This window comes from Cherax quadricarinatus, chromosome 27 (assembly GCF_038502225.1).
Source record: "Cherax quadricarinatus isolate ZL_2023a chromosome 27, ASM3850222v1, whole genome shotgun sequence".
Classification (NCBI taxonomy): Eukaryota; Metazoa; Arthropoda; class Malacostraca; order Decapoda; family Parastacidae; genus Cherax; species Cherax quadricarinatus.
The window spans coordinates 976,105-998,284 of record NC_091318.1 but is presented as its reverse complement, the minus strand read 5'-3'; the positions used below and the strand labels follow the sequence as shown (position 1 = coordinate 998,284).

Here is a 22,180-nt window from a genome sequence, read left to right as displayed (position 1 = left end):
GTGTGTGTGTGTGTGTGTGTGTGTGTGTGTGTGTGTGTGTGTGTTGTGTGTGAGTGTGTGTGTGTGTGTGTGTGTGTGTGTAATTTTGTGTGTAATTGTGTGTGGAATTATGTGTGGGTTTATTATGTACTGAAAGGTAGGTGGCTTGTGCGTTTAAGGTAAGTCTCAGTGGTCCTTGGCTGCCCACACCTTCTTGTGACCTGACCCCCAACCTCCTGGGACTTACCGGCACTTACTTACAGTGTGTGTGTGTGTGTGTGTGTGTGTTTGTGTATGTGTGTGTGTGTGTGTGTGTGTGTGTGTGTGTGTGTGTGTGTGTGTGTGTGTGTGTGTGTGTGTGTGTGTGTGTGTGTGTGTGTGTGTGTGTGTGTGTGTGTGTGTGTGTGTGTGTAATTATGTGTCGAATTATGTGTGGGTTTATTATGTGTCTGAAAAGTAGGTGGCTTGTGCTTGGAGTGTAATGTAGATTCTCAGTTGTCGCTTGTGTCCACAACCTCTTGTGACCTGACTCCAACCCTTACAGTGTTGCCTATCTCGACCTGCTTATAGTGAGTTAACCGCCTTGTTCAATGGATTACCATTTGCTAAACCTTATTGAATACTTGAGTGCCTATTCTTTATCGTGCTATGAGAGTTAGACCATTCACATTCAGCTTGGCGGTTAATTGGAACCTGGAACCCCACACCCAAACAACCACTCATAGGTGATACAGTACTTGTAGTGCAGCTGTAGCACTGTAGATTGTCCAGGTCGATGTGACGTCCTGGCGTAGATCCAGCTCGATGTACGTCCTGGCGTAGATCCACCTCAATTTCTTCTCGTTAATAATGTACCCTATTCACTGTATTTCTTTCACTGGTCACACGATTGTTTCACTTTATTACCTTTCTTGGGTGACACTTGGCAACGCCGCCTAACACACTAGCCTGCGCCACAACGCTTTTATTTTCCAGATCACTTACAAAATTGTGGCTCTCCCCACACTTATGTGGTTCAGGCAATTAAAAAAAACACTTCTAGGATTGTTCACTACCCTGACACACTTAGCAACCCTTGCAGAACACTTAGGTAGCCCTCAAAAACACTTAAATTCCCGGAGCACCGACGGCGTGACTAGCGCGCTCGCTGTCCCTACTGCGTGTGTGTGTGTGTGTGTGTGTGTGTGTGAGTGTGTCTGTACTCACCTATTTGCGGTTGCAGGGGTCGAGTCTTAGCTCCTGGCCCTGCCTCTTCACTGGTTGCTACTGGGTCCTCTCTCTCCCTGCTCTATGAGCTTTATCATACCTCGTCTTAAGACTATGTATGGTTCCCGCCTCCACTACGTTACTTTCTAGGCTATTCCACTGCCTGACAACTCTATGACTGAAGAAATACTTCTTAACATCCCTTTGACTCATCTGACTCGTCAAACTCCAATTGTGACCTCTTGTTTCTGTGTCCCCTCTCTGGAACATCCTGTCTTTGTCCACCTTGTCTATTCCGCGCAGAATTTTATATGTCGTTATCATGTCTCCCCTGACCCTCCTGTCCTCCAGTGTCATCAAGCCGATTTCCCTTATCCTTTCTTCATAGGACATTCCCCTTAGCACTGGAACTAACCTTGTCGCAAACCTTTGCACTTTCTCTAATTTCTTGAGGTGCTTGATCGAGTGCGGGTTCCAAACAGGTGCTGCATACTCCAGTATGGGCCTGATGTACACGGTGTACAGTGTCTTGAACGATTCCTTACTAAGGTATCGGAACGCTGTTCTCAGGTTTGCCAGGCGCCCATATGCTGCAGCAGTTATTTGGTTTGTGTGTGCTTCCGGAGACATGCTCGGTGTTATACTCACCCCAAGATCTTTCTCCTTGAGCGAGGTTTGCAGTCTTTGGCCACCTAGCCTATACCTGTGCCCTTCCCCGATCTTCATGACTTTGCATTTGGCAGGGTTAAATTTGAGAAGCCAGTTGCTGGTCCAGGTGTCCAGTCTGTCCAGGTCTCTTTGAAGTCCTGCCTGATCCTCATCTGATTTAATTCTCCTCATTAACTTCACATCATCTGCGAACAAGAATACTTCTGAGTCTAACCCTTCCATCATATCATTCACATATACCAAAAAGAGCATTGGTCCTAGGACCGACCCCTGTGGGACCCCACTCGTCACAGATGCCCACTGTGATACCTCATCACGTACCATGACTCGTTGTTGCCTCCCTCTCAGGTATTCTCTGATCCATTGCAGTGCCATTTCTGTTATATGCGCCTGATCCTCTACCTTCTGCACTAATCTCTTGTGAGGAACTGTGTCAAAGGCCTTCTTGCAGTCCAAGAAGATGTAATCAACCCACCCCTCTCTCTCGTGTCTTCTTTATGTAACTTTATCATAAAATTGCAGAAGGTTTGTGACACAGGATTTCCCTTCCATGAATCCGTGCTGTTGGCGTTTATACTCTTGTTCCGTTCCAGGTGCTCCACCACTCTCCTCCTGATAATCTTCTCCATAACTTTGCATACTATACACGTCAGTGACACAGGTCTATAGTTTAGTGCCTCTTTTCTGTCTCTTTTTTTAGAAATGAGAACTACATTTGCCATCTTCCATACCCCAGGTAGTTGCCCAGTTTCTAGAGATGTATTGGAGATTGTGGTAAGTGCCACACACAGCATATCTGCTCCCTCTCTAAGGACCCATGGAGAGATGTCCCATTGCCTTCGAGGTATCAATGTCCCTTAGCAGCTTCTTCACCTCCTCCTCAGTTGTATGTATGTCATTCAACACTTATTGGTATTTTCCTTGCTGGTGTCCCCCTCTGTTCTGACCCCTCAAAGGCCTTCCTGTCTCCATTGTAAATACTTCCTTAAATCTCATGTTGAGCTCCTCACATACCTCTTGATCGTTTCTTGTGAGTTCCCCACCTTCTGTCCTCAGCCTGATCACCTGGTCTTTGACTGTTGTCTTCCTCCTAATGTGGCTCTACAACAGTTTTGGGTCAGACTTGACTTTCGATGCTATGTCGTTTTCGTACTGTCGCTAGGCCTCCCTCCTTATCTGTGCACACTCGTTTCTGTCTCATCGACTAATCTCCTTATTTTCCTGTGTCTTTTGCCTCCTGTACCTTTTCCATTCTCTGGTGCACTTAGTTTTTGCCTCCCTACACCTTCGGGTAAACCAAGGACTCGCTTTGGTCTTCCCATTATTTCTATTGCCTTAGGGAACAAACCTTTCCTCTGCCTCCTTGTATTTTGTTGTTATATATTCCATCATCTCGTTTACTGCCTTTCCTACCAGTTCTCTGTCCCACTGAACCTCTTGCAGGAAGTTCCTCATACCTGTGTAGTCCCTCCTTTTATAGTTTGGCTTTACCCTTTCAATTCCTGTTACCCTCTCCACTTGTAACTCTACTATATATTCAAAACTCAGAACCACGTGATTGCTAGCTCCAAGGGGCCTCTCGTAAGCGATGTCCTCAATGTCTGAACTGCTCAGGGTGAACACAAGATCCAGTCTTACTGGCTCATCCTCCCCTCTATCTCTGGTAGTGTCCCTGACATGTTGATGCATGAGGTTTTCCAGTACCGCATCCATCATCTTGGCTCTCAATGTTTCGGGACCTCCATGTGGCTCCAGGTTTTCCCATCTCCCTGTGGTTGAAATCGCCCATTACCAGTAACTTTGCTCTACTCGAGTGAGCTCTTCTTGCCACCTCAGCCAGTGTGTCCACCATCGCTCTGTTTTCTCCATACCCCTCTCTTGGCCTCCTGAGTTCTGTGGTGGGTTATACATCACTCCAATAACTACTTTATGTTCCCCAGACTGAATTGTACCTACTATGTAGTCCCTTTCTCCAATCACGTCCATGCCTTCCATTTCCTCAAAACCCCATCGGTTTTTTATGAGCAGTGCAACCCCTCCTCCGCCCCTACTCCTCCTATCTTTCCTCAGGATCTGATATTCCGATGGGAAGGTTGCGTCTGTTATTGTCTCAGCGAGTTTCGTTTCTGTTACTGCTGTGATGTCTGAGGATTTCTCGCTAATTCTTTCGTGCCACTCCTCATATTTATTCGTTATTCCGTCCGCATTTGTGAACCAAACCTTCAGCTTCTTTTCTATCACTGTGGTCCTGGGAGAATATTGGGGCTGGGGTAGTGGGAGCCCTTGTGGGATCCCATGGAGGGCTGCTGTGTGGGTGGGGTTTGTGATGAGGGGAGTGGGGTCAGAATGCCCATAGGGGGCAGCTGTAGGAGTGAGGTTTGTGATGTGGGGGTTGGTGGCAGAGGGAACAGTGTGTGGGTTTTGGTTTAGATTGCTCAGTTGCGTTGGGGTTGTTGCAGTTGGAGTCCTTCTGCGGGAGTTTCTGCGGGGTGTGTTTGTCCTTCCTCCTGTGTCTGGGTCCTGCTCATCCATCATTTCCTCTCGTTCCTCCTTGCCTCTCTGCACCCTCTCTTTCAGTGCAGTCCTTTCTTTTTGTGTTCTGTCATGATCGAGGTATACTCTCTGGTGCCCCAGTTTGTCCCTCAGTCGTGGTTTCTCTTGCAGGATCCAGGTTCGAGCTGATTCTTCCTTGAAAATTACTTTGACAGGTCGTTTCCTTCCACTCGCAAACCACCCAATTCTCCGAAAATTTGTCACCTGTGTGTGTGTGTGTGCATGTGTGTGTGTGTGTGTGTGTGTGTGTGTGTGTGTGTGTGTGTGTGTGTGTGTGTGTGTGTGTGTGTGTGTGTGTTTGAGTGAAGGTGCAAAAATAACTGTGAGTATATAAAGAGAAAAAATACAGCACAAATGAAAGCCGTAACTATTTGTTGCAGTTTTCATGGTGGGAAGACATAAATTCTCACACGAACACACATATATACACAATAAAACGTTCACACATACAGTTATACAGCAACATAAGCGAAAACAAAAAACAAATAGCTTGAACACATTATGAAACATTAATAGAAGTCTGGGATTTCCAGTTAATAACCTCTGCCTGGTGGGTGAGTTGGGTGGGAACATCGTCTCGTATACTGTTCCAGGCTGTCTTGGTGGGTGAAATTAGTGGACGCAGTTTTCTGTGTCCCCTGCGGTAATTCCACTCACCTGAACTATCTCTACCGTAGACCTGCTAGACAAGAAAAAGTTTCCATCCAGCAAGGTCACTGGAGAGAGGCCAAAAACTGTTAACCATAGGGAAGTGGGGAACCACTGACCTGGTAATAACAAATGCCGAACCTGGAGAAGTGAGGAAGTTCATCTGAGGGGACACAGGCGAACTTCTGGAGACATGGAACTAGGCGAAGCACCAAAACAACTAGAAGTGGGGAGTGTGGGAAGGTTGACATCCGGGGGCCCACAGATGGAAACCTGGAAACACGAACCGAAAGGTAGGCAGAGAGAAGGCAATAGAAAGAGAGGTGTACCCTAGAAAAATGGGAAAGTGAGAATACCTGAGAGGACACAGGTGGACTCCTGGACACATGGACCTGAAGGAATCCCCAGGATGATAAAGAGGGGGGAGGGGGTGTCCTAAAGATGAACCACTGGCCTCCTCGTGGCAGGGTCTGGTAACTCAGAGATAATTAACTCTGAGGCTGACAGTGGTCGCAGACTTTAATAATAATAATAATCATAATAATAACAACAACAACAACAACAACAATAATAATAATAATAATAATAATAATAATAATAATAATAATAATAATAATAATAATAATAATATTTTTCCCTGAAGATATGGGTGAGCAATATAAATGTAAAGAAACATTTTCTTTGGTCTCAGGGTGGTAGAAAAGTGGAATGATTTGGACGAATTGGTAGTGGAGGCAAAATCATGACACAGAAATCGCTGATACTGATGACAGTAATCTAGAAGGCCAGGCCAGGAGCTGAGACTCAACCAGTGCAAATACAACTGGGATCAGTGAGCTAACAGCACGATGAAAGAGATAACAGCATAACTGAGTAGTTAACATTTTGAGAGAGATGAAAACACGGTGAGAGAGATAAGAGCTGATTTAGGGAAACAGAACCGGCAATGATCAGCCAGTGGTATGTAGGCACAATAAGAGTGATGATACAAGAAAGAAGACGACAGCAGGAAGACAAGAAAAGGTGTAAATAGACATAAAACTTTCAGATAGACATAAAACTTTTAGATATTGTTTTAACATCTTTTAGTTTGTAAAGAGTCAAGAATAACTAAAACATTTAGATGATCATGGTTTTACACAAGTGAAGCGTGACTGTCACACTTTACCTCTGATACAGTTTAAAACAACCACACATAGTATCACAAAGAATTGTAATATACTTTTTAAGTAAACTAAACAGTTGGTGTTTGTCTATTGTATGACAGAATTACTATGTTACAGAGTTACTATGGAGACGCTGGTCTTACCTATCCACCTCTTTAAAAACTTAAAATTAGTTTCTTGTATCTGTCTATTATTTGTATTAATTTTGTAAAAGAGAATAAGTGTAGATGAGAGTGAGAGAAAGGGATCCTGGGAGACATGAATTCCAATATGAGAGACAAGGTTATGGAAGATGCAGCAGGAAAGTTTGAAGTTCTTGGAATGTTTATCATACATAATCATTACAACAACAAACAAGAACAGCATATGAACATATAAGAACGAAAACAAAAGAGCAAACCAAAACAAAATGTTTAAAGAATTATACTATAGTAACATTAAAAAAAAAACAGCACAGCAACATACAAGAACTATTCAATGAAATCCAACAATAGTACAGTAACAAACAAAAGCATAATAATAACACATTAAGCAATATAGTAACACATATGAACAGGTGAGTAACATACTCAGAAAGTACAGCAATACACAGAACATACATGGAGAACAATCGGAACAACATATTTTATACATAAATACTATACAATACCGACAAGATGAAAATTAGACACATGTGCAAAATTTGTGTATCTTTATTGAAGACGTTTCGCCATTCAGGGGCTTTATCAATACAAATTTGAGAACATAATTGGAATACAGAAGAGTATATACAAAAGATAAGGTAATAAGTTCCTCAGCCTACTAGCTGGTGAAGAGTACAGTAGTCGTGAAGATTCTGGAGCACAGGCAGCATTAGGTTAGGTAAGGTTTGTCAGGAAACAGAACAAGGTTCCCTGACGCGGGTCCTAGGTCATATGATGACACACAGCTGGCTTTCCGCTAGCTTACCGGTTCACCCCTTTAAAAACTATGGTCACTGTTATAACCATTTAACAGGCAAGAAGTCTGGCGCTTATATACTGGCTTCAGGTGGCAAGGGACGCTTAGTAGACGAAGCTATTGTCACTAGAAGGCGGGATTCCCCAGTGGAATTAGGTTAACCTACTTCCACTGGGGAATCCCGCCTACTAGTGACAATGTTTTCGTCTGCTACCCGTCCCTTACCACCTGACGCCAGTATATAAGCACCAGCCTTCTTGTCTGTGCTCCAGATTCTTCACGACTACGGTGCTCTTCACACCAACTCCAAGGCTGAGGGACTGATTAACTCATCTTTTGCATATAGTTCTACTGTCTTCCAATTATGCCCTTGAATTTGTATTGCTAAAGCCACAGAATGGAGATAAGTCTACGTCACATGTGACGATGTCGCAGCCAGTATCCAGCAATCACTGCTTCACCCACTATAGCCAATGTTTTTGATTAACCATTCAAAGAGTTTTCTGATGATTACGCTCCCAGGTAATCAAGGCCTGCTATCCTGGAGCGTTAAAGAGAACTGGAGCGAAATAAACACAGCAGAGAACTTTGAACTGTATTTTTCTTCACCAAGTATATGTAGATTTTACAACTATGTACACTATATACAAGAATTGGAAATGTGTACAACATGGTGATTCAAGGCAAAGGCAACAGCCAGACTATATCACTGCTTTCAACCAGCGGCTGTGTGGATATGGCAATGGTGGAACATGTGTGACACCACAACACTGCCATTGTCATACTCACCTATGATTAGTTGAACCAAAGTACTTATTTAACGAGGGGGGCCCCCTTGAATCGTTAAACCCTTAGTATATAGTTCGCTGGTTGCGAGGCACCTATGTGAAGGTGTGTACATACGCAGAATAAAGGTGACATACTCGTTACATGCGACACTGATATAAACAGATCACAGTAATACCAGTACTCTAAGATCTCAGATTGTCTCTGACTTCTTGTTTATCAGAACTCGTACACTGCAACAGATAGGATATAACAACCTATCAAAGATAATGAGGGAGGGGTCCAATCAGGATAGTGAAAAATAATGGAGATAAAATGAAAACTGCAACACGTTTTAGGTTTGTAGATAGTAATGATCCAGGAATGAAACACAAACTGGTTGAAGGTTTTGTATACTGCGAAGACATCACCTTCTTCAATATATTTGTGGGACATCACCGTTGTCACTCTGGGATATGATTCTTAATTGTATTTGTTGGACAACAACTTCTCCTCTAAGATTTTGCGCTCTAACCCACTTCACTATCATGTTTTTTAAACATGACTCTTTTATATTAACTTTGAGGGAACATAACCCTCAAGCACTCTTACTGTCCTTTTCTAATACGTAGCATTGTAGTATAACAATGTACATATCACAAGATGAATCGTAGGAGTCCTGACTCTTCCATCATCAAACTCATAAATACTTCGCTTTCCTTCATGCCTTCACCTTTATGTATGTGTGTGTGTGTGTGTGTGTGTGTGTGTGTGTGTGTGTGTGTGTGTGTGTGTGTGTGTGTGTGTGTGTGTGTGTGTGTGTGTGTGTACCCAGCTAGCTGTACTCACCTAGTTGTGGTTGTAGGGGTCGAGTCACAGCTTCTGGCCCAGCCTCTTCACTGGTCGCTATAAGGTCACTCCATGCTCCAAGAGCTTTATCATACCTCTTCTTAAAGCTATGTATGGATCCTGCCTCCACTACATCACTTCCCAGACTATTCCACTTCCTGACAACTCTATGACTGAAAATATACTTAGTAACATCCCTGTGATTCATCTAAGTCTTCAACTTCCAATTGTGACCTCTTGTTTCTGTGTCCCATCTCTGGAATATCCTGTCTCTTTCAATCTTATCAATTCCTCTCAGTATTTTATATATAGTTATCATAACCACCCTATCTCTACTATCCTCCAGTGTCATCAAGTCGATTTCCTTTAACCTCTCCTCGTAGGACATGCCCCTTAGCACTGGGACCAGTCTTATTGCAAACATTTGCACTTTCTCTAATTTCCTTAGTACTTGGCTAGATGTGGGTTCCAAACTGGTGCTGCATACTCCAATACTGGCCTGACGTACACGGTGTACAGAGTCCTCAAAGATTCTTTACTGAGATATCGGAATGCTATTCTTAGGTTTTCTAGGTGCCCATATGCTGCAGCAGTTATTTGCTTGATGTGCATCTCAGATGTGGCCATTGTTTTACCCACCCAAAGAACCTTTTCCTCGAGTGAGGTTCGTAGTCTCTAGCCCACTAGACTGTACTCCATCTGCGGTCTTCTACGCCTTTCTCTAATCTTCATGACTTTGCACTTTGTGGGGTTTAACTCCAGGGCCCAGTTTCAGGGACCAGTCCTGCAACCTGTCCAGATCCCTTTGTAGTTCTGCCTGGTCTTCATTCGATTGAATTCTCATTAACTTCACATCATCTGTAAACAAGGACACTTCTGAGTCTATTCCTTCTGTCATGCCGTTTACATATACTAGAAACAGCACCGGTCCTTGGACTGACCCCTGTAGAACCCCGCTCGTCACAGTCGCCCACTCTGACACCTCGTCACGTACCATGACTCGTTGTTGCCTCCCTGTCAGGCATTCTGTGATCCACTGCAGTGCCTTCCCTGTTATACCTGCCTGGTTCTCCAGCTTTTGCACTAATCTCTTGTGTGGCACAGTGTCAAAAGCTTTCTTACAGTCCAAGAAAAAGCAATCTACTCACCCCACTCTCTCTCTCTCTCTTGATTTATTACTGTCACCCTGTCATAGAACTCCAGTAGGTTTGTGACACAGGATTTCCAGTCCCTGAAACAGTGCTGGTTATCGTTGATAAGCTCATTCCTTTCTAGGTGTTCCACAACTCTCCTCCTGATAATCTTCTCCATGACTTTACATACTATACATATCAGCGGCACTGGTCTGTAGTTTAGTGCTTCTTGTCTGTCTCCTTTTTTAAAATTGGGACTACATTTGCTGTCTTTCATACCTCAGGTAGTCGCCCTGTTTTGATAGACGTGTTGAAGATTGTTGTTAGTGATACCCATAGCGCCTCTGCTCCCTCTCCCAGGACCCATAGAGAGATGTAATAAGGCCCAGTCTTTGACGTACCTAGCTCTCTTAGCAGCCTCTTCACTTCCTCCTCGGTTGTATGTATTGTATCCAACATTTGATGGTGTACCCCACCTCTCCATCTTTCCGGAGTCCCTTCTGTCTCCTCTGTGATCACTTCTTTCAATCTCATGTTGAGCTCCTCAGTTACTTCTCGGTTATTTCTTGTGATCTCCCCTCCTTCCTTCCTCAGCCTGATTACTTAGTCCTTGACTGTTTTTTCCTCCTGACGTGGCAGTACAACAGCTTTTGTTGCTATGTCATTTTCGTATTGTCGTTGGGTTTTCCCTCTTACCTGTGCATATTCATTTCTGGCTCTACTACTTCTCTCCTTATTCTCCTGGGTCCTTTGCCTTCTATACTTCTTCCATTCTGTAGCTCAATTTTTTTTGGCCTCTCTACATCTTTGGGTGAACCAAGGGCTCATCTTGGCCTTATCGTTATTTCTGTTACCCATGGGTACAAGCCTCTCCTCAGCTTACTTGCATATTGTTGTCATATATACTATCATCTCATTTACTGACCTCCCTGCCAGTTCTCTGTCTTACTGAATCTCGTGCAGAAAATTCTTCATGCCTGCGTAGCCCCCTCTCTTGTAGTTTGGCTTCATTCGTCCTGACCTTCCTGCTTTCCTCTTCACTTGTAGCTCTACTATGTATTTGAAGCTCAGAACCACTTTATCACTTGCCCCGAGGGGTCTTTCGTATGTGATATCCTCAATATCTGCACTACTCAAGGTAAATGCTAGATCCAGTCTTGCTGGTTCGTCCTCTCCTCTCTCTGGTAGTGTCCCTTACGTGTTGGTACACGAGGTTTTCCAGTACCACTTCCATCATCTGAGCCATTCATGTTTCTGGCCCCCATGTGGCTCCAGGTTCTCCCACTCACTTTCCTTGTGACTGAAGTGGCCATTCTGGCCACTTCAGCCAGTGTGTCAACCATCGCTCTGTTTCTCTCATCATATTCTTGTCTTGGCTTCTTGCTGTTCTGTGGTGGGTTATACATCACTGCAATTACCACCTTGGGACCAATAGACTGAAGTGTTCCTATTTCATAGTCTGTTGCTTCTTCTCTGGTCACAGGCTGGTCCGCTAGGGAGTTGATCCCCAAAACCCTCTCCAGACATACCCCAACAACTCACAAAGATAGAACGAGCTGAGTAGGATGAGGAGTTGCACTACTCATCAAACACCAGTGAAGATCTGAGAAAATGGAAGGAATGGACAGAATGGAATCAAGGGACTACATAGAAAATGGTGATGGCGGTGATGTACAACCCATCACAAAATAGGAGGCAAAAGGAATAATAAGATGAAATCAAGAGAGCAATGATTGATATACAAGCTGTGGTGGACAGCCGGGCCTACATGGGCAGGGCAAAGATACTATCTGCGGGTGATTTCAGTCACAAGGAGACTGACTGGGAAAACCTGGAACCACATGTGGGACCAGAAACGTAGAGAGTTAAGATAATAGAGGTGGTACTGAAAAACTTCATATACCAACAAGTCAGAGAAAGGAGAAGGTAAACCAGCAAGGCTTGACCTCGTATTCACCTTGAGCAGTATTGACATGGAAGACATCACACATGAAAGTCCCCTCAGAGCTATTGACCACATGGTCCTGAGCTACGAATACATAGTAGAGTTACAAGTGGAGAGTGAAATAGCACGAGTAGAACGGGAGAAGCCCAACTACTAAAGAGGGAACTACACAAGCATGATAAATTTTCTGCATAAGGTATAGTGGGAAAGAGAACTGGTGGGGAAAAACAGTATATAAAATGATGGAATACATGACCACAAAATGCAAGGAGGCAGAGGAGAGGTTCATACCCAAGAGCAACAGAAACAACAGGAAGACTGAAACGAGTTTTTGGTTCACCCAAAGTTGCAGAGAGGCCAAAACTAAGTGCACTAGAGAACGGAAAAATTGTAGAAGACAAAGGACCCAGGAAAATAAGAATAGCGGAAGAGCCAGAAATGAATACGCGTGGATAAGGAGGAAGGCCCAGTGCCAACACGAGAATGATATAGCATCGAGAAAAACAATGGTAAAGGATCAGGTAATCAGACAGGAAGCATGGACGAGAGATCACAAAAAAAGTATGCATGTGAGAAGCTCAACACGAGATTCAAGAAAGTGTTCTCTGTGGAGACAGAAAGGTCTCCAGTAAATTGAGATGGAAGGGTACACCAACCTATTACAATGGACCTATTACATTCAACAGAGGATGAGGTGAAGAGGCTACTAAGTGTGCTAGATACCTCAAAGGCTGTACAACTGGACATCTCTCCGTGTGTCCTGAGAGAGGGAGCAGAGGCGCTGTGTGTGCCACTAACAACAATCTTCCACACATTCATGGAAATGTGACGACTACTTGAAGTGTGGAAGACGGCAAATTTAGTCGCGGTCTTTAAGAAAGGAGACAGACAGTTGACATTAAGCTACTGACCAGTGTAACTGACATGCATAGGTGAAGCACCTTGAAAGGATTGAAGGGAAGGGAAATCCTGTGTCACAAACCTACTTGAGTTTTACGACAAAGTGACAGAAGTAAGACACGAGAGAGATGGGTGGATAGACTGCATTTTCTTGGACTGCAAGAAGTCCTTTGACACAGTTCTGCACAACAGATTAGTGCAAAAGCTAGATGAACAGGCAGGAATAACATGAAAGGCATTGGAGTAGATCAAAGAATACCTAACAGGAAGGAAATAACGAATGATGGTAGGTGATGAACTATCAGAGTGGGTGCCTGTGACGAGCGGGGTTCCACAAAAGTCAGTCCTAGGTAAAGTGCTGTTTCTGGTTTATGTGACTGACATGACGGAAAGGATAGATTCAGAGGTGTCTCTGCTTGCAGACTATGTGAAGCTAATGCGAAGAATTCAAGCGGATGAGGATCAGAAGGGACTGATCTGGACATTCTTCAAGCCTCGTCTAACAACTGGATCCTGGAGTTTAACCCCACCAAGTGCAATCATGAAGATTACGGAAGGTCGAAGAAGACCGCAGGCAGAGTAAAAGCTAGGGGGCCAAAGACTACAGACCTCACTCAAGGAAAAGGATTTTGGGATGAATATAATAGCGAACACATCTGAGGCGCACATCAACCAAAAACTGCTGCAGTATATGGGCGCCTGGTAAACCTATGAATAGCGTTTCGACACCTGATGTAAGAAATCATTCAAGACTCTGTATACCGTGTTATTAAAGTATGCAGCACCAGTATGGAACCCACCCTGGTCAAGCAGGTCAAGAAATTATTGAAAGCTCGAAGGTTTGCAACAAGACTAGTCCCGGAGCTAAAGGGTATATCCTACGAGGAGAGGTTAAGGGAAATTAACCTGACTATACTGTAGGACAGGAGGGATAGGGAGGACTTGATAACGACATATAAAATACTGAGAGGAACTGGCAGGTAGGATTAGGGATATAATGTTTCAGAGATGGGGCACAGCAACTAAGGGACACTACTGGAAGTTGAAGACTCAGATGAGTCAAAGGGATGTCAGGAAGTAATTCTTCACCCACGGATTTGTTAGGAAGTGGAGCAATCCGGAGAGTGATGTACTGGAGGCAGGATCTATACATAGCTTGAAGATGAGATACGACAAAACTCATGGAGAAAGGAGAGAGTGGACCTAGTAGCGACCAGCGAAGAGGCGGGGCCAATAGCTGTGACTCGACCCCTACACCCACAAGCAGGTGAGTACACAGAGGAGCTGTGTAACCCGAGAGAGACCTGAGGAGCGGTGTAACCTGAGAGAGACCTGAGGAGCGATGTAACCCGAGAGAGACCTGAGGAGCGGTGTAACCCGAGAGAGACCTGAGGAGCGGTGTAACCCGAGAGAGACCTGAGGAGCGGTGTAACCCGAGAGAGACCTGAGGAGCGGTGTAACCCGAGAGAGACCTGAGGAGCGGTGTAACCCGAGAGAGACCTGAGGAGCGGTGTAACCCGAGAGAGACCTGAGGAGCGGTGTAACCCGAGAGAGACCTGAGGAGCGGTGTAACCCGAGAGAGACCTGAGGAGCGGTGTAACCCGAGAGAGACCTGAGGAGCGGTGTAACCCGAGAGAGACCTGAGGAGCGGTGTAACCCGAGAGAGACCTGAGGAGCGGTGTAACCCGAGAGAGACCTGAGGAGCGGTGTAACCCGAGAGAGACCTGAGGAGCGGTGTAACCCGAGAGAGACCTGAGGAGCGGTGTAACCCGAGAGAGACCTGAGGAGCGATGTAACCCGAGAGAGACCTGAGGAGCGGTGTAACCCGAGAGAGACCTGAGGAGCGGTGTAACCCGAGAGAGACCTCAGGAGCGGTGTAACCCGAGAGAGACCTGAGGAGCGGTGTAGCCACAAAAAACGAATAACAGCATAATAAAGTCTAGTAACCGGTCGCCAGCCTCAGTTGCTCTGTGAATCTCAGTGAGGTAGGATACACTTACAATGTGCTGCTGTTTATATTTAATTTTTGTGGTTGCTGTTGTGTGGACCAACGTAACCAACACGTTGGCGCAAGGTGAGTATACACTACTAGTGTACCTGTTAATATATATCACCAGCATAGCTATCAGTATACATCATCAGTGTAGCTACCATTATAAACCATCAGTGCAGCTACCAATATACATCACCAGTGTAGCTATCAGTATACACCACTAGTGTAGCTGTCAGTATACACCACCAGCGTAGCTGTTGGTATACACCACCAGTGAGGCTTCAGTACACACCACCAGTGTAGCTGTCGGTATACACCACCAGTGTGGCTGTCAGTATACACCACTAATGTACCTGACAAAATACACCACCAGTGAGACTTCAGTACACACCACTAGTGTAGCTGTCGGTATACACCACCAGTGTGGCTGTCAGTATACACCACAAGTTCATTATACACCACCACAGTCAGGGTTCATTATACACCACCAGTGAGACTTCAGTATACACCACCAGTCAAGGTTCATTATACACCACCAGTCAGGGTTCATTATACACCACCAGTCAGGGTTCATTATACACCACCAGTCAGGGTTCATTATACACCACCAGTCAGGGTTCATTATACACCTAAAGTGTGGTTGTCAGAATACACCTCATGTGTTGCTATCTGCATACCACACCAGTGTTGCCATCAACATACTCTACCAGTGTTGCCATTAGCATACGCTACCAGCGTCGCCATCAGCATACGCTACCAGTGTGGCTATCAGCATACGCTACCAGCGTGGCTATCAGCAAATGCTACAAGAGTTGCTATCAGCAAATGCTACAAGAGTGGCTCTCAGCATACGCTACCAGTGTTGCCATTAGCATACGCCACCAGTGTGGCTAACATTATACGCTACCAGTGTAGCTATCAGCATACGCTACCAGTGTGGCTATCAACATACGCTACCAGTATTGCTACAGTGTTGTCATCAGCATACGCTACCAGTGTTGCCATTAGCATACGCCACCAGTGTGGCTAACATTATACGCCACCAGTGTGGCTAACATTATACGCTACCAGTGTGGCTATCAACATACGCTACCAGTATTGCTACAGTGTTGTCATCAGCATACGCTACCAGAATGGCTATCAGCATACGCTACCAGTGTTTCATCAGCATACGCAACCAATATTTCATCAGCATATGCTATCAGTGTGGCTATCAGCATACGCTACCAGTGTTGCTACAGTGTTGTCATCAGCATGCGCTACCAGTGTTGCTACAGTGTTACCATCAGCATACGCTACCAGTGTTACCCTCAGCATACGCTACCAGTGTTACTATCAGCATACGCTATCAGTGTGGCTACAGTGTTGTCATCAGCATACGCTACCAGTGTTACCATCAGCATACGCTACCAGTGTTGCTACAGTGTTGTCATCAGCATGCGCTACCAGTGTTGCTACAGTGTTGTCATCAGCATGCGCTACCAGTGTTGCTACAGTGTTGTCATCAGCATGCGCTACCAGTGTTGCTACAGTGTTGTCATCAGCATACGCTACCAGTGTTGCTACAGTGTTGTCATCAGCATACGCTACCAGTGTTGCTACAGTGTTGTCATCAGCATACGCTACCAGTGTTGCTACAGTGTTGTCATCAGCATACGCTACCAGTGTTGCTACAGTGTTGTCATCAGCATACGCTACCAGTGTTACCCTCAGCATACGCTACCAGTGTTACCCTCAGCATACGCTACCAGTGTTACCATCAGCATACGCTATCAGTGTTACCATCAGCATACGCTACCAGTGTGGCTACAGTGTTGTCATCAGCATACGCTACCAGTGTTACCATCAGCATACGCTACCAGTGTTACCATCAGCATACGCTACCAGTGTTACCATCAGCATACGCTACCAGTGTTACCCTCAGCATACGCTACCAGTGTTACTATCAGCATACGCTATCAGTGTTGCTACAGTGTTGTCATCAGCATACGCTACCAGTGTTACTATCAGCATACGCTATCAGTGTTGCTACAGTGTTGTCATCAGCATACGCTACCAGTGTTACTATCAGCTTACGCTACCAGTGTGGCTACAGTGTTACCATCAGCATACGCTACCAGTGTTACCCTCAGCATACGCTACCAGTGTTACCATCAGCATACGCTATCAATATTACCATCAGCATACGCTATCAGTATTACCATCAGCATACGCTACCAGTGTGGCTACAGTGTTGTCATCAGCATACACTACCAGTGTTACCATCAGCATACGCTATCAGTATTACCATCAGCATACGCTACCAGTGTGGCTACAGTGTTGTCATCAGCATACGCTACCAGTGTTGCTACAGTGTTGTCATCAGCATACGCTACCAGTGTTACCCTCAGCATACGCTACCAGTGTTACCATCAGCATACGCTACCAGTGTTACCATCAGCATACGCTATCAGTGTGGCTACAGTGTTGTCATCAGCATACGCTACCAGTGTTGCTACAGTGTTGTCATCAGCATGCACTACCAGTGTTGCTACAGTGTTGTCATCAGCATACGCTATCAGTATTACCATCAGCATAAGCTACCAGTGTGGCTACAGTACTGTCATCAGCATAAGCTACCAGTGTAGCTACAGTGTTACCATCAGCATACGCTATCAGTATTACCATCAGCATACGCTACCAGTGTGGCTACAGTGTTGTCATCAGCATACGCTACCAGTGTTACCATCAGCATACACTACCAGTGTTACCATCAGCATACGCTACCAGTGTTACCATCAGCATACGCAACCAGTGTTACCAGCAGCATACGCTACCAGTGTTACCATCAGCATACGCTACCAGTGTTACCATCAGCATACACTACCAGTGCTACCATCAGCAAACGCTACCAGTGCTACTATCAGCATACGCTACCAGTGTTACCATCAGCATACACTACCAGTGCTACCATCAGCAAACGCTACCAGTGCTACTATCAGCATACGCTACCAGTGTTACCATCAGCATACGCTATCAGTATTACCATCAGCAAACGCTACCAGTGTTACCATCAGCATACGCTACCAGTGTTACCATCAGCATGCGCTACCAGTGCTACCATCAGCAAACGCTACCAGTGCTACTATCAGCATACGCTACCAGTGTTACCATCAGCATGCGCTACCAGTGCTACCATCAGCAAACGCTACCAGTGCTACCATCAGCATACGCTACCAGTGTTACCATCAGCATACACTACCAGTGTTACCATCAGCATACGCTACCAGTGTTACCATCAGCATACGCAACCAGTGTTACCATCAGCATACGCTACCAGTGTTACCATCAGCATACGCTACCAGTGTTACCATCAGCATACGCTACCAGTGTTACCATCAGCATACGCTACCAGTGCTACCATCAGCAAACGCTACCAGTGCTACTATCAGCATACGCTACCAGTGTTACCATCAGCATACACTAAGGGTTTAGCCAACGCTATATATTACAAGTGTTGTTAACAGCTCATTATATAATTTTATCTTACTAGGATCTGTAAATTGATTTTCTGCGGTCATTCAAGAGACTTTAATATGTTGTTTCTACCGTGGTTGCTGGTGTGCCAGGATAAATGTCTCTGTTGCCAGGAAAAGTACAATAAGTGTTTAGTGCCTGGATACGTGTGTGGTGCCTGGATACGTGTGTGATGCCTGGATACGTGTGTGATGCCTGGTTACGTGTGTGATGCCTGGATACGTGTGTGATGCCTGGATACGTCTGTAGTGCGTGGATACGTCTGTGGTGCCTGGATACGTCTGTGGTTCCTGGATACGTATGTGGTGCCTGGACACGTGTGTGGTGCCTGGATACGAGTGTGGTGCCTGGTTACGTGTGTGATGCCTGGATACGTCTGTAGTGCGTGGATACGTCTGTGGTGCCTGGATACGTCTGTGGTACCTGGATACGTATGTGGTGCCTGGACACGTGTGTGGTGCCTGGATACGAGTGTGGTGCCTGGTTACGTGTGTGGTGCCTGCATACGTGTGTGGTGCCTGCATGCGTGTGTGGTGCATACGTGTGCTGCATACGTGTGTTACGGTGCTGGATACTACGTGTGTGGATATACGAGTGTGGCCTGCATACTACGTGTGTGGTACCTGGATACGTGTGTGGTGCCTGGATACTACGTGTGTGGTACCTTGATACGTGTGTGGTGCCTGGTTACGTGTGTGGTGCCTGCATACTACGTGTGTGGTACCTGGATACTTGTGTGGTGCCTGGTTACGTGTGTGGTGCCTGGATACTACGTGTGTGGTACCTTGATACGTGTGTGGTGCCTGGTTACGTGTGTGGTGCCTGCATACTACGTGTGTGGTACCTGGATACGTGTGTGGTGCCTAGTTACGTGTTTGGTGCCTGGTTACATGTGTGGTGTCTAGATACGTGTGTGGTGCCTGGTTACGTGAGTGGTGCCTGCATACTACGTGTGTGGTATCTGGATACGTGTGTGGTGCCTGGTTACGTGTGTGGTGCCTGGTTACGTGTTTGGTGCCTGGATACGTGTGTGGTGCCTGGATACGAGTGTGGTGTCTGGTTACGTGTGTGGTGCCTGGATACGAGTGTGATGCCTGGATACGAGTGTGGTGCTTAGTTACGTGTGTGGTGCGTGGATACGAGTGTGGTGCCTGGATACGTGCGTGGTGCTTGGTTTCATGAGTGGTGCCTGGATACGTGTGTGGTGCCTGGATACGTGTGTGGTGCCTGGATACGAGTGTGATGCCTGGATACGTGTGTGGTGCCTCGTTACGTGTGTGTGGTGCCTAGATACGTGTGTGGTGCCTGGATACGTGTGTGGTGCCTGGATACGAGTGTGGTGCCTGGTTACGTGTGTGGTGCCTGGATACGAGTGTGATGCCTGGATTCGAGTGTGGTGCTTGGTTACGTGTGTGGTGCGTGGATACGTGTGTGGTGCCTGGATACGTTTGCGGTGCTTGGATATATGTGTGGTGCCTGGATACACGTGTGGTGCCTAGAGAAGTGTGTGGTGCCTCGATAAGTGTGTGGTGCTTGGATAAGTTTGTGGTGCTTAGACACATGTGTGGTGCAGGGATAGCTATGCGATGTGGGATACGTGTGTGGTGCTGGGATAAGTGTGTGGTACCTGGATAGGTATGTGGTGCCGGGATAAGTGTGTGGTGTAGGGACACGTGTGTGGTGCTGATATACTTACGTGGTGCCAGGATAACTATGTGGTTCCGGGATAAGTGTGTGGTGCCGGGATAATTGTGGTGCCAGGGGTATGTGTGTGGTGCCAGAATAAAAGTGTGGTGCCGGGATAACTATGTGGGACAGGGGGTGTGGCATGCAAAGAGTACGTAACCTTTATTCGGCGCATGTACACACCCTCATTCGATGTTTATGTGGGCCAGACCTCGCAGGTGATCACTATCTACAGTGATCACAATCCTCTAAACAAAGTTTAGACCTCAAATATTGAATATGGCTCATAATACTTCATTAGGAGGTCACTTAGGAATTACTAAAACCTTATATAGAATCACAAAAGAATTTTATTGGCCAAAATTAAAGCAGGATGTGAAGAATCATATCCGGTGTTGCCGAGAATGTCAGCAAGTAGGGAAACCTGGACATTCCATTAAACCTGCACCTCTCCAACCTATACCTGCTGATGGAGAACCTTTTGAAGATTTAATTATAGATTGTGTAGGTCCACTACCTAGGTCAAAGTCGGGAAATCAGTATTTATTTACCATTATGGATAGAGTAACTAGATATCCTGAAGCAATTCCCATGCGCAGTATTAATACTAAAGCTATTCTCAAAGCTTTAACAAAATTTATTTCTTGTTTTGGCATTCCTAAAACTATTCAAAGTGATCAATGTACTAACTTCACTGTCAAAGCATATACGGAAGCATTAACTAGGTTAGGGATAATCCACAACTTATCCACTGCCTATCATCCTCAGTCCCAAGGCACCTTGGAAAGATTCCATCAGACGTTAAAAATCATGATGAGAACTTTATGCATGCATTTTCCTACAGACTGGGATGAATCACTACCTTTGTTGCTGTTCTCAGTGCGAGAAACGGTGCAAGAGTCTACCGGGTACAGTCCGTTTGAGCTGATCTTTGGGCACAATGTACGAGGTCCTCTTCGGGTGCTCAAAGAAGGTTGGATGGGAGAAGACGCTAGCTCAACACTCTACAACCCGTTTTCAAGGTTGCAGGTGGCACGTCAGTTAGCCAAGGCTAACCTAAAGACAGCTCAAAATAAGATGAAACAGAGGTATGACAGAAGTGTACAATTCCGCTCCTTCCATCCAGGAGACAAGGTATTGGTGCAGGAACCTATACCTGGCCACACCTTGAAAGCTAGATTTACGGGACCTATGCAAATTGTAAGTAAATTATCTGATGTAAATTATGTGGTAGCTCCCCTCGATAAGACCTCAAAAACTAAAACCTACCACATTAATCAGTTAAAATCTTTTCATACACCAGATAAAGTCCCAGTAATGACTCTGTCCTCTACCTCTGAGGACGACTCTGATTCTTTGCACTCTATTTCTGAAATTAATGTTAAACTTTCAAACTCTGTCCTCCTCAAGGACCTAGCCCTTTAATGGAGGGACTATCTGAAAAGCAAGCAACAAGTTTAACTGAGCTTCTACAGTCATACCCTAATATTTTTTCAGATGTGCCGAGAAAATGTACGTTAGGTTATCATGATGTAGATGTGGGAAACTCTAAGCCTATTAAACTCTCCCCCTACAGAGCTAATCCTGAAAAGCAGAGGCTACTTCAGCAGGAAGTAGAATTTCTGTTAGTTAGAACATGGTTTAGTGGAGGAGTCATCTAGTCCATGGGCTTCACCTTGCATCCTTGTTAAAAAGGCTGATGGAGGGTTTCGTATGTGTACAGACTACCGTAAAGTGAATGAGGTCACAATCACAGATGCTTACCCTCTTCCTCGTCTGGATGACGTTATCGACTTTATGGGTAAGGCTACTTTTGTGTCCAAGTTAGATCTCCTTAAAGGTTACTATCAGGTACCTTTGACGGATAAGGTGAAGGAAATCTCTGCCTTCGTAATTCCAGGAGGTCATTATCAATATACAGTTACCCCCTTCGGAATGAAAAACTCCCCCTCTTCATTCCAGAAACTTATACATCAGGCTATTAAAGGACTTGAAGGCACGGCAGCGTACCTGGATAATGTTGTTGTAATGTCTGATACTTCGGATCAACACCTATTTAGACTTAAGGCTCTTTTTGAGACCTTTCAGAGTTCCCATTTAACTGTTAATTTATCTAAATCTTCCTTTGACCAGGCCACTGTCACTTTTCTAGGCCATGAAGTAGGTAGTGGTAAAGTTGCTCCTAAACTTGCTAAAGTTCTTGCCATTAAAGATTATCCAGTTCCTCATGATA

General features: G+C 45.3%; 1 protein-coding gene across 1 annotated transcript in view; it reads left to right on the top strand.

Annotated features, from left to right (window-relative positions):
• The first annotated feature begins 14,717 nt into the window (after positions 1-14,717).
• LOC128691084 (venom protease-like) overlaps positions 14,718-22,180 on the top strand; it is an 88,618-nt gene continuing 81,155 nt past the window's right edge. The window contains exon 1 of the mRNA XM_053779878.2: positions 14,718-14,826. Within this exon, the coding sequence (XP_053635853.2) occupies positions 14,754-14,826 (73 nt within the window). The 5' untranslated portion in view covers positions 14,718-14,753. The remainder of the gene's footprint in view (positions 14,827-22,180) is intronic.